The 13560-nt window shown below is 49.7% G+C and overlaps 1 protein-coding gene across 4 annotated transcripts in view; it reads right to left on the bottom strand.

Annotated features, from left to right (window-relative positions):
• Positions 1–13255, bottom strand: part of LOC119096359 (b(0,+)-type amino acid transporter 1) — a 33982-nt gene extending 20727 nt beyond the window's left edge. For 3 of the 4 annotated variants that reach the window (XM_037219221.1, XM_037219213.1, XM_037219240.1), the window contains exons 1-2: positions 13135–13255; positions 940–1119 (exon numbers count right to left, since the gene is read on the bottom strand). In XM_037219221.1, the coding sequence (XP_037075116.1) occupies positions 940–1119; positions 13135–13162 (208 nt within the window). In that variant the 5' untranslated portion in view covers positions 13163–13255. Of the gene's footprint in view, positions 1–939; positions 1120–2283; positions 2307–13134 lie in introns of those variants that run through there. The other variant, XM_037219232.1, reaches the window with a different exon arrangement.
• Positions 13256–13560: the final 305 nt, after the last annotated feature.

The raw sequence follows: 13560 nt of genomic DNA, 5'->3' as shown, positions 1-13560 counted from the left end.
ACTACGCATGTTATTCGATATTGTGGCAGCCGGACTGCTGAGAAAATCGTGAAAGTATTTGCACAATTATTTCAAAAAGCCGCAGGCTCTTGGGTATAATCAACCCGTATCGCTGCTGTCTGTCTCCACGTGAAAAACGCGACGCCTGGAAATGTCTACATCGAAGCGGGCTACCGTAAACGACAACGCTACCAGGGACGGCGAGCCTTTGTTGACTGCATTACCCTGTCCTGGAATGTCTCGACCAAAAGGTTCCGTGCTGATGCAATACTTATTCCAGCAGGTCAATGCCCCCGGCACGCCAAGCATCGCATTCCATCGCCCCTGTCGCCGCGTACAATGCAATCAATACCGGGTCCATGTAATGAAAGCCGCCAAGGCACTATACAGCACTGTCGTACATGGTTCCCAGCAAATCCATTCAGGATGTAATCAAAGCACCACGTTTTTTGCTCCGTTTGCCTGGTTGTTGTACAGTATTCTGACTTGAGGGCGAACGGCTGGCGTCGGCGCCCCGCCTCCCGCAAGATTTCTCCCGGTTCCGCTTCTGCCCAAGACCTCGGAGCCCAACATGTAGCAGCATTCCGTGCCGCCGGCACACCAGAGAGGCCTCGGTCACGGCAATGCTGATGAATGCCCGCGTCCAGCGCAACGATAAATGAAGCGCCCGAACAACCGCTCAATCACAGCAGGGAATGATTTACAGCCGCCCACCGCGCAAAAATCACTAGCGATGTTATTTTGAACCGGGCGGGTGCACCACTGCAGCTTCCCTGGCCGTTCGCTGAACTGAACAGCTTGGCACCGCACACGGGTGGCCGGCCGAATCACTGCACAGGGTGGCCGGCCGAAGCTCCACATACGGGTGGCCGGCGAAGCACCGCACAGGATGGTCGGCCGAAGCTCCGCCCACGGGTGGCCGGCCGAAGCCACACTCACCGATCATTGTGCCGACGATTAGAGCAGTCCCAGAGAAGAGTCCCACCCTTCTCTCGAGGTGCGTAGAGTCGCCCGCATCTGGTGCGGGTGGCGCCAGCAGGTCACCAGCTTTTCCTTCGGGTACGTCGGACAGCTGGCCGGTGCTACCGTTCTTCTGTACACTCCCATTGCGATGCTCTCCTGCAACGAGGGGCACGCGTCACTAGAACGGCGCCGAACAGGGTTTTGAGAAGGGTGATGGGGCTGTTTCTAGACGACGCTGCGTAATCCGGCCAAGGTTGTCCCCTGGGACGTGGATCAATTATACTGCAGCATTTTTCACGAAGTTTTTTTTACTGGCTGCATAATCCTAGTCAGTATTCCAAAGCATACCAGCTTCTTAAGGTACAGTTGGTACTTGAACTGTTTTAACTATGACATATCGGGGAAATTTGTATGAAATGTATGTAAGCGGGCCGTTTCAACCATCAAGCTGTCCAGTTCCTTGATGTAAGTGGAAGGCGCATAAGTCTAGAAATAAGCAGCGTACACGATTCCTCGTCTGAACACAATACACAGTAAAGAAAGTCAAGGCGTTTAAAAAAAAAAAATGACAGGTACGGTAAGCGGTGGTGATGTGGATTTGGCGCAATTGAAATGCAGCTCCTAGCCAGACGTCGCACCGTAGATGATGAGCTCGGCTCGACTTACATTCGCGCTATTGTATTGTGATATACAGGATAGAAAATATGGCACATTTGCGCAAGTTGCGAAATATTTTCGTGATACGTTTTGCCGCGACTGAGCAATGCTTGAAACATTACAACACAAGAATAACTTGCCTGACAAAAAGAAAAGACATGCACACACTCACACATGAGTACGCTTTGGTAAAGAATTTCCTTCAAGCTTTGAAATTTTTCACGCCACCTTCCCTTCACATCTTCCATAATCGTAGATCCACAGCCTTCTTAAAGGAATTGGCGCACGCGACTTTCCTCACGTGCTAGCTTCAGCACCATTCCAATATCACAACGTTACAAAGCTTTAAGGCATCGTGAAATGGCTTACAAGTACGTTAAGAAAAGCTCACGCTTTTGAAGCTCATGATACCCAGCGCACCACGACAGCATAAGCTACAAGTTTTGCTTTAAAGGACTGGTTTTAGCAGAACTCTGCATAACAACCCTTAAGTTCAGATAAGACCACTGCACCACCCCGCGATGCCCCGCTAGAAGCTGGACTACCAACGTCCATTGGGATTACAGCAGCCCTCTTGGCACCACACTGCCGCAGTACCATCACATTGGTTCGGTCTCAAACACTCATCGGCAAACACGGAACAGTGATTCATACATAAGTTACCTGACGTCGCCATCATGGACGGTGTTAGTGACGTGAGCCTCACGGTCCCCGGACCAGCACCAATCCACCCGCCCGCTGCGTCTGCGCTCGGACGGAGACTGCAGCTCCTTTTCTTTGAGATCGCGGATGGAGGACGCGCTGCACTTGTTCGTTGCATCGGGCGGGGAGCGGAACATGGGTACTTTCGACCGACAAATGACACCATGCTAGCAGTTGCAGCTGCTGCGGGCACACTAGTCACCCCAGGAAATCGTTTGCCGACAACTGGACGTGAGCATCATGTGTGCCATTCCCTGGCCGGATCGGCACGGAGCTTCTGGGGCGGGGGTGCATGTGTCCACGCCACCGAACGAGCATGTGTGCCTTTGATATCGTGGCCTGTTCCCGCAACGGCTTCCTCCACCACATCCAACGCGGAGCTCCACAAGGGATCAAGAGGCTTTCTCGCACGATGCACACCAGTAACTTCCGCTCGCTAGTGTTTACCGTGTGTGTGTGTATGCTATTATAACCACCCGGTACAGCGGCATCGAAATCGTAAGGCCGCTGTTCTCGCAGTTCATCCGTTTGCGGCATCATGCAGTTGTAAGACGAGGAAAATATGCTGTCGAGATAGACTACGGCAAGGATTTAACTCGACCAAAATCCATGTACACCAACAGAGGGTTGAAACTTTCGTTGAAAGACAGAGGGTTGAAACCTGCATTCCCAGAGTCTGTTTTCCCGTATACGATAATTTCATCCAGTTTCATAACCCAAGGTTTCCATCACACGGTTGAAATGCCCCTGCATAGCGCATATGCGGTGCATGGAGCATGTTCATAACGCTTATGCTCCTTGATCGCGTTATGATCGATCATTATGGTTAAATCAAGTCGTGCGTCTCAACGCCCCATATGCACATCCATGTCTATCCTTGACAGCGTAAGCGTAAACAGACGAAATTATTCAGAGAATGATCTTATCTCTACCGGTAATTATGCAAATACACCGCTGCAGAACAAGGAACCGTGCCACATTTGATTGCGTACATTCAGGAGACAAGCCCGACGCAAGACGAACAGACGTGCGTCTGAAGTTCTGCCGGCATTTTGTAGTCGCCCCGCATCCGTTTTTCACTTTCTGACAGATCTCGAAGCGTATCGTAGACAAACGACAAACAGATCACGACAATTCGACCAGAAAGCTGACGTCGCGCAGCCTTCAGGACGAGCGGGCGCGCGCGCCGGCCCCGTCTTGGCGGGCGCTCCTGATTGGCGGAAGCGCCGTCCAACCGCTCGCAACTAGCGCCGGCGGCTCGCGCGGAGCGCCAGACGTCATCAATTATCGCAGGCTTCACGGCCCGGCCTGTGACAGCCGGACGGTGACGGCGCTTGTTCGGAGCTGGCCAAAACAACCCGGCTCCTGAAGCGAGCCGATCCGCATGCCGACGCGCCCCGCGTGACGACAGCTCGCGCGCGCGCCGGCTCCCGCTCTTGCATCAGCCAGGCTGGGTCACCGCATCGACGCGGTCTGCAGCCGTTTAAAATTAGCCTCGCAGTCGTTCGAAAAGGACGCGCTGCGGCTGCTGCGAGAGCACCTGAGGAGGGACTTCAGTTAGGGAGATTGATGGCGGCGTGGTAAAGTCAAGTGTTTTCGCACACCTTTTTAGGTTTGTTTCCCTCTGATGGTGAATCAAACTATGACCATCCGCCCTCAACTAAACGGCACAACTAAATTAATGTAGTCTATAACTTTTACCAGTTTTTATTCTGGGCATGATCATATAAACGTCTGATGGATCCAAAGAAGTATTCCCCACAACGATTGTATTATACCGATGCAAATCACATTAGAGAATTGAACGCTCGCCATCTCGCTCGTCCTCAAGCAGTCGTTCCCAGTGGAAACGCGACCGTTGTTTTCGGCTGCAACAGCAGGTATTTTTGGTTGTGGCCGATATTTTCAATCGCGCATGTGACAACATAACCTTTTAGTCAACACCTACCTATTGGCGCCGACTGAACAGTTGTCTTTTTCACTCAGGCCTAATTTGGCTGCATCGCAATTCGATCTCCCCTGAGATCCTCACATTCCTTAGGGGAAATTCCCCTAGTTGGGAGTACCTGGCATTGGAGGTGGGTTTCAAGTATATGATGTTGCAGCGCAGTACGCAGGACGACCATTGCCAGCTAACCTAAACCCAAGCTCGGACCATAGATCGAGGTACGGTCCATAGGTTTAAGTGGTGAACATCCAGACCAAGATGATGTACCACACAAGAAGCATTGCACAAACATATCTTGAACTCTCCTAAAATAGCCTCGAAACAAACTGTGAAAGCGATTTGATTCCTAAAACCATTCATTCGGTCCATTCTCACACAAATTTCTATTAATTTTTAGCCAGCTGCAGGTTCGACCGCATAGCTGTGTTTCCATCTTAGGCAGGCTCCATCAACCCCACCTAACCTCCCGAAACTTAATGCACTGGTCTCGCCTCCGTCAGGTTTGAAAGTTATTTCGCTCGGGATAGACATTCATGCACAGACATGCGCTACCGGAAAAATGAGGCATAACAGTCATTCACATGAATCTCGCGTCATGAACCAAACGTTACATCCATCGAGACAAAACGATCATGATGAACTCTAGTTAATCTCATAGGCTTACTGAGACAGAGGACAGGCGTGCATTGAGTAATTCTTTTAACATACACATCAGCACGGTGACATCTTCACACTCAACTTTAACATGAAATGTGTCATTTTCTGTCCTGCCATTAACGAAGAAATGAAGGCCTTCTGATATCAATGAACCGGACTGTGGCCGTGGCCGTCGCCTGAGACCGTGCAATGCCTTCAAAAGTGCAGAGCCTGGATAACATCGTTGAATTATGCATGAGTGCTGTCAGATTACTGAAAAGAACTTGTGGTACACCGTGATACCTCAACCTTTCAATGTCATTCAACATTTGTGTGGCTGCTACAATGTCAACAACGATTTGCTATCCTCATCCTCATTTTTCTTTGCGATATCTAGCGTTGCTTCCATACATCAAAATACAAACACATCACACGAACGTTCCAAAACCACATCCCTGCTGGATCGTTATCTGCTCGTATTTTTTGCAAAAACAACAGCCATGCACCCAGAATTGCCGGCAGGCTCACTCACTGCGGTAACAGTCGTGCCGCTCGCTATTTCTGCTCTGTCACGTGATGAGCTGCCGCTGGTAGCGCCATTAATCGCGGCCAGTGCCGCGCCGCGGCCCGTATGCTCCAGCATGATAACGCGTCGTGACGTCACAATGCCGGAGCGCAACAGTCCGTCGCGGCCGACGGAGGCCTTGGGGGAGGGGGAGGGGCGTCGAAGCCGACGCGCCAGCTCGGCGCCGCTGGGACGAGGACGGGGCCTGATGACATACTGCAGAGGCCGGCGGCGAACGTCTCAGAGCGAGAGAGCGGGCACGGAGGCCAGCGCCAGAGGGGTCTGGTGCCTGCAGCGGCTTGAAACCTTCGTCGGTCCTGACGGGAGTGAGCTCATCGCGCACGCTGACAAAAATAGGGCTATTGGGCCGTTTCTGTGACATAGAACGGAAAGCCGTGCTGAGAGGCTCTCGTGCCTCGGAAGACGAGGGGCCCGCCGCGGCAGCGGTGAGAGGCCCCCATAGAACGAGAAGCCGTGCTGAGAGGCTCTCGTGCCTCGGAAGACGAGGGGCCCGCCGTGGCAGCGGTGAGAGGCCCCTCAGACGGATGTGTCGCCGTCCAGCCGATATGCCAACCACAACAGACCAATCCGACCGCTGGCCCTCAGGCTCTTTGTCAGACCATGGCAGGAACAATGGGCCGTAGGCCGCCCCCGCAGATCCATGGCACGGCAGATGGTTTATTCCTAAAATAGCCCTTAGGTTGTGGGGCTCTTCAGACGGAGGTCCGCTGGCTTGGGTGTTATGGAAATAGGTCACCAATCTAGAGCTTACCTCATGCGTCGTCAACAGCGAGGGGTAAAACGGCTGCTTTACATTTGTTTTCCCATTCGTAGCACAAATCAAATAACATTCATTCCGGATTCCAAGTTCAAGAACGCGTGACGCCAGTAGTTATACTTCAGAACGCGTGCCGCCAAGGGCATGCAGTTTTCATTGCGCGTCAACAAATGCTAGGACACTTGAGTCAAGATAACCTCATACGTTGGCCCGACAATGGGGTGACTTGTTTCCCAACCTTTTAAATGGCATCCTACGTTGTGCCACAACGACCACACGAACTCTTGAAAAAGTTGGTTTCAGGGATTCCTGTACGTTTTTGAGTGGTACATTGGATTTTCATGTTGTTACATAGACACAGTCTATGCTATAAATGTATACGACAGCTTCATTCCTAGAGCACTGTAGTTTACACGAAGAGGGATGCCCCAGGAGGTGACCGTGTATTGCAGGTATTATATTTGAGACTGGGGCTACATCTTAATGTTTGGCCTTTCCCGCCCCCAGGAGCATACATATCTAGAATGGCGCAAAATAGCCCCGATGCCGACGCGCCCTAAAACACCAAATCACCACCAAATCACCACATACCTATCTGAAAGATATGTTCAACGAAACTTAATGAAATTCAAAAGTGCGGGATGGTGAATGGATTTCATAGGCTACCCACATTTTGTCAAAATGCTTTCAAGTACTGAAGCCACCAGGCACATGCGACGGGTGTTGAACCAAAGCGTCGAACACTTCCCATCAGCGCAGCGTAACACGGTGCGGGGTTCGACGCATATTACAATAATGGGGTGTAGCAGACTTTCCAGCTGATCACTTCCTGCCCAAAAAGTTGCATTGATGTACGCAGCACTTAGTTCACAATAAATCGCTATCTTCAATATTATGTTTTAACGAATGTATTCCGAACGCCTCGCAAGGGCTGCACTGGACTTCCAGCACTTGCTGAGCAGAGCTTGCTGCTTGTATCTTAAGCCCATTATCCCGCCATTGTCATTCCAGTTTCATGTATAATTTTGTATCTGACCTTTGCCTGACAACATTGTGGAATGTTTTATGTGAGATGTTCAAGGGAGACGGGGACGTTAAATGAACTCTCCCAGAGGATAGCAAATGCGACAACAAATGCCGGGTTAACATCCGCAAGAAGACGTCATGAAACGAAGACGACTTGCAACAAATGACATGGGTTAGCAGAAGACGCTGAATTCGCGGAAAATGGCTCTCAGAAGCCTGGCGTCAATTTGTTGTGAGGCATATGGCGTCAGCCTGTCTTGTCTGATATCATTGTTCGTGGTCAGCAAGGTAAAGCCCAACGCATCACTTCTATCTTGTCAGTTGCTGGGAATTTAGAACAATATCCAGAACCGTTCCATGCCTGCTGTTGTAAAAATTATTTTGGCAACAAAAACAAGCAAGGCCAACTGACGCGGGCAAGCTGAGACATTCGTTAATGATGAATATCACTGACTACATCCAACTTCAACCACCGAATGGACCTTTTGCCGATAAATATTATACATTGTGCTATAGCGAAGCATTGCATTAGCATAGCATTGGCAAAGCAGTAGCATAGCATTGCAGAACAAAGCACTGACAGGCACAGTGAACTACTCTTCGCTCAGGAGTTCAAAAGGAAAGGACAATGCTACATAAAGATAGCAGCAAGCAGAATGGACCATTATGGCCATCCGTGACTCCTAATCCTCGATTGGGAACTTCGCTGCTCGCACCACTCGGACCACTACTCAAACTTGCTTTACTACTTGAACTACGCGTAATAACCTTGCAATTCAACTTTGGTTGTTCAAGAGACATCCTTACATTTATAGACCTGGATTAGCGCGGCGAATCCTGCGTTTTTTCTTGATATCATATGGTTTATCCAACTAGATCCACAGAAAACATGCACAGATAAATCAGTTTTAAACTCTGAACCACAGGGACCTGGATACACGGTACAAGTTTGAAAACAATCTTAGCGTGAGTTTAATCAGCTGCCGGACCTCAGCTGCCCCTTAAAGTCCGACCCAATCCGCACTGCTTCATTGCGGTAAAGGGTTTAAAAGGTATATGACTAACGTGATAACTTTATATATATATATATATATATATATATATATATATATATACATAATTGTGCACGCCTAATATCATTCCCAAGTAAAACATGTCGCCGAAGATGCACGGAAAGTTTTCGCAAGGGGCGAATCGTACTACGAACGAGACGGCAGGTGGAGTGAGTCTTACTACGAGCGAGACAGGAGGTGGGGTGAGTCTTACTACGAACGAGACAGCAGGTGGGGTGTCTTACTACGAGCGAGACAGCTAGCGGAGCGAGTCTCACTACGAGCGAGGCAGCTAGCGGAGCGAGTCTCACCACACGCGAGACAGCTGGCGGAGCGAGTTTCACTACGAGCAAGACAACTGGAGGAGCGAGTCCTACTACGAGCGAGACAGCTAGCGGAGCGAGTCTCGCTACGGGCGAGACAGCAGGCGGAGCGAGTCTCACTACGAGCGAGGCAGCTAGCGGAGCGAGTCTCACTATGGGCAAGACAGCTAGCGGAGCGAGTCTCACTACGGGCGAGACAGCTAGCGGAGCGAGTTTCACCACAAGCAAGACAACTGGAGGAGCGAGTCCTACTACGAGCGAGACAGCTAGCGGAGCGAGTCTCGCTACGGGCGAGACAGCAGGCGGAGCGAGTCTTATGAGTGAGATAGCAGATGGAGCGGGTCTGATCACGAATGAGATAGCAGGCGGAGTGGGAAAGGAGGGAAAGGAAAGCCTGTCATGAAAAAATCGATCTGAGTATTGCATTGTTCTGAGATTGCATCGCTCTGTCTCGCCGACAGTCTGAGTATCCTGGCCCTGTCTCGCTGATATCCTTTATAAACGCTAATATTTGTCAGCTGAAGCACAAATTTTCAAAAATCACACTGGCGTATAGCCCGTTTTATTCGCTTATGGAATTCACACGGTCAATTGTCATTCGAAAAGTTGCGTTTTTCACGGCACTTCGATCACCATTGCCAACATCGTAAATCATAGAGTTCACCTATCTCTTTGACTAAAATTGGCATACCTGATCACATTTACAGCCGATCGTCTTGCAGGCGACGCTTTTCGAGCATTTGTGCGGGGAGGTTTCTCGTGAGCGGTAGAATGTCCAATGCATCGGTCAAGCCTTTAAGTGTCGGCTCCCCAATTTGTCCGGCTTTAACAGCTTAAATTCATATAATCGACGCGATAACAGCGGATAGTTCTCACCTTTGCTTTCACCTCGCTCCTTCCACGCTGCACGCGCGTCCCACTGGTTTGAGTCACAAAAAACGTCAACTCGAGCACCTCGGCCAAGCCCGGTTGCCACGCTTTACGGCAGGTAATATCTCTGCCGCCACATATCGCGGTTCTATGCAGTTATGAGGAGAAGGGGGCGCGATTCGTGATCAATTTTACGGAAAAGCCTTTTTAAATATGTAAATCGGCTGCTAAATTTGACGTTCTTTTCTGCACAGATAAGATATGGGCATACTATTCTAGTCGAATTACGCAGTCGTTTAACATTGAAAATCAAAATGTCATATTCTAACCAGGCTGCACCCCACGTTTTGAAACCGGCCCAGATCTCCTCAACCAGGTGTTCCAACGACACAAAACCACTACATGTTATCAGAGGAGAGAACGGACAATCGTAATGATTTGACTCTGGGCCAACGGGTGCCGTTAACCACTCACAGTCACTAGCACAGCCACTGATCCGCCCGCGTTGGGGCCATGCGAAGCGCTCTTGTCAGGTGTCGCCAGAGACCTGACATCATCCCCGGGGTAATCATGAATTCACCGTCAGCAGCTCACAGGGCGATCTCAGCGCTCCTCCCAGAGCGTATGTGTGTCGGCAATCCACTACAAGCTGCTCGGTGCTCCCTAATCCAAAACCGGTCTCAGATACGTGCTGTAATCTAGCCCCGAGAGACATTCGGCCATGAAAATGACGCGGACGCGCAGACCTGCTCGTTGGGAACTCATGGCTGGCGAATTTTGCTAACTCTGCCCACAATGCCCCCAGAAAAGACCCGCCTCCTTGCGCGTTAATTAAACCAACCTATTTGCAAGCATCCCAAGCTAGCTGGTTCAACTAGCTCATGCTCTGGCATCATCACGTTGATAACTTAATACATCACCTACATCTTTGCTGTCAAGCCTGTAATAACCTTGCCCTTCTCACGCCACGCAAGACATCTCGTTGCATGCTGGTAACAATTTTGGTTTACCGATAGTGACTCGTGTTTTACTGAGATGGACCACTGACCATTTAGCGCTGAAGGCGATTGGCGTAACAATCCTGTGCATAGCTCGTTTCAAAAGCGCCTGGAATATACGCCGAGGCAGCAAAATTTTCATTTTAATTTTGCTTGACCCGCGCTGGCAGGCCAGCCATAAGTCATGACTTTAAACAAAGCAAGAGCAGAGTAAAAAAGCAAAAGTAGAGTACAAGTTTTATGACCGCGCGGCTCTTTTTTCATGGCACACGGGTGTGGAATCGGCGGGGCCTGTTGATCGACACGATGACATGATCGACACGATGACATGATCGACACGACGACGTGCTCGACACGATGACATGCTCGACACGATGACATGATCGACACGATGAATCGACACGAACTGTCGCCGTGGTGGTGAGGCCGACCCAGCCCGCTGAACGACGCATGCTCCTGCAACCGCTTTAAGGGAATGTTCCACATCTGCAGATATTGAAGCTAGCATCAGTTATGATGAAATAAGGTCGATTAAAACTCTTGGTATAATTTAAAGTGGAAAAGACTGGCCAAGACAACATAGTCCCTCTGTTTAATTAGTCTTTTCTTTTCCTCAACACGCCGCTGTTTGATTTCGTCATCGCATCCTGCACGATGCTTGAGAGCCAACTGACCGCGGTTATATTCATCGACGGTGCGTATATTATATCACTATATCACTATATTATATCACTATATCACTATATTATATCACTATATCTGAAAATCGTGCTACGAACGCCAGATGTGAACGACTCGACATTTATATTTTCTCGGCCTTAGTCGCCGCATGGCAATATTTGGATGTGTATTTGATATAATTCATTTATTTGATTTGATATTACATTGATAGAGTGGCAATATCTGGATGGCGTTATTATTGCGCTGTGAATGCCTGGGTCACCATGAAATAGCTTCCCCGAGATCCTCTGCACATCTCCGCGGACGCGTAGCTCAGAAACTAGAGGTGTTAGGCCTTAATAAAGGCATGACTGTGAACTGCACCCAATAATTTTCGCGATAGTTACTTCAGTTCAAAATCCCATACAAATGTGGAACACTCCACTTAACTAACGGATGCCAATCACACAAATACCCATTTTGCGTAACGAGCTGACAAAAGCGTTAGAGGGATAGGACCCGCCGACAAAACTGCTATTACTTGAATATTGAAAACGTTGCAACGTTCTCCTGATTCATACGATGTCTTCTGTCTTTTGCCAGAAGTTTGCTCTATACACTAGAAAAGTTCTACAAATTTGGGGCACAGATGGAAGCGAGTACCACCTGGCAGCACTTCCACTATAATGGCGTGTTGATTGATAAGGTTAAGGCCAAAGGCAGCGCAAAGAAGTAAAAATTCCCGGCATTTGGGGATTTGCAGCGATACAATCAGCAAGAGCCACCACTTCAGAGAGGTTGGGCCTGCCAAGTCTATTTTGAGCCTAATATTTAAAGAAATGCCTCGAACCATTCTATTCCGTGGCCTACGTTGGGTACCATAAGAGATCAGAACGTGGTAATGTTTTCTTAATTTCTGTTTAATACTGTACAATTCTGCTAACTGGTCATTACGTTGCGTTACAGTTCAAGGCAAACACAAAAGGGACAAGATTCCAACGTTTGAGAGTAGTTCAAAATTCATAATTTCATTGCTTCGCACGCACCCACAAATACACATGGCACACACACACACACACACACACACACACACACACACACACACACACATATATATGTGTATATATATATATATATATATATATATATATATATATATATATATATATACTACATCCCTGCGCGCGCAGAAGCGCACGCAGGGATCACAGGTCGGGGGGACGCAGTCATCAATTGTAACAGGAGATTCCACTGACACCATTGCGTCATATATATATATATATATATATATATATATATATATATATATATATATATATATATATATATATATAATACATATATACATGATTATATTTTTGCCGTTATCCACACTTCCATGAAAAAATTCAATTACTAGCCCGTCTGTTCCACCTCACTACATTCAAACACTGGACCACACATTTACAGCGGCTGAGTGGTAGCGGATGCTTGAAAGTATCGATTAGTGAGTAAGATGAACAACAAATGCGCGAGAAAAATGCTCATTTCATGCATCTTTCAAAACGATTATCCACTTGTACTTGCTTCGCACGACATGTTAAATGCAGCCAGTTACCATGGCACTCAGTGAACAACAATCGTCTTGCGTTTTTAGTCCATATGAAAGGAAGGCACGGACGCTTACGACCACCCATCTCCGATTACATCAGCCACACGCAGAAGCGCACGCAGAGATCACAGGTCGGGGGGACGCGGTCATCAATTGTAACAGGAGATTCCACTGATGTGATAGCGATTTGTGTGACAGACGAGCAAACCGCAGGCAGGTACACGCATCCGTGAGACGCACCTCCCCCGCGAGGCAAAACCGGGTCACGTGTCGCAGGCTAAAAATAGTGCTGGACAGGAGGAAAACCACCGGGAGGGCGGCAGACACGGCCGCCGTCACCAATGGGCCACGTCTGTCCCACTCACCAGCAGTGAAGCCATGTTTCTTTTGCATCGCTTCGCCCTCCGGCTCTGTCTCATGAAGTGTGGGGCGCTTCGAGCGACGAAGACTGTCTGCGCTGCTTCCGCCGCCCCCGCTCGCCACTCTGCCGGCCGCGCGCCGGGTCACGCGCTCTGTGCCCCCAGGGCGCAGGCGCCGGCGGGCATTCAGTGCAGGACGTGCCTGGCGGCCGGGCGGCCCGCCAGCGGCCCCGCCCCCCGGCCACGGCGGGTGGATCGGGTATCCGGCCGGTTCCATTGCTGGGCGCGGCGCGGGTGGTGCCCTCTAGGGCAGAGGGCGCAGAGACGGCAGGGGGCTGACCGGAGCTGGGGCGCGGCCTCGAGAGCAGGCCAAGTCCGGTGGAGGGGGAAGTCGGGTGGGGGATGCTCTGGCTTTGATAGAAGGTTTTGAGC

This window comes from Pollicipes pollicipes, unplaced genomic scaffold (genome assembly GCF_011947565.3).
Source record: "Pollicipes pollicipes isolate AB1234 unplaced genomic scaffold, Ppol_2.1 Scaffold_2035;HRSCAF=2384_pilon_pilon_pilon, whole genome shotgun sequence".
NCBI lineage: Eukaryota > Metazoa > Arthropoda > Thecostraca > Pollicipedomorpha > Pollicipedidae > Pollicipes > Pollicipes pollicipes.
Note: the sequence above shows the minus strand (reverse complement) of the source record. Positions and strands in the feature narration are given on the sequence as shown.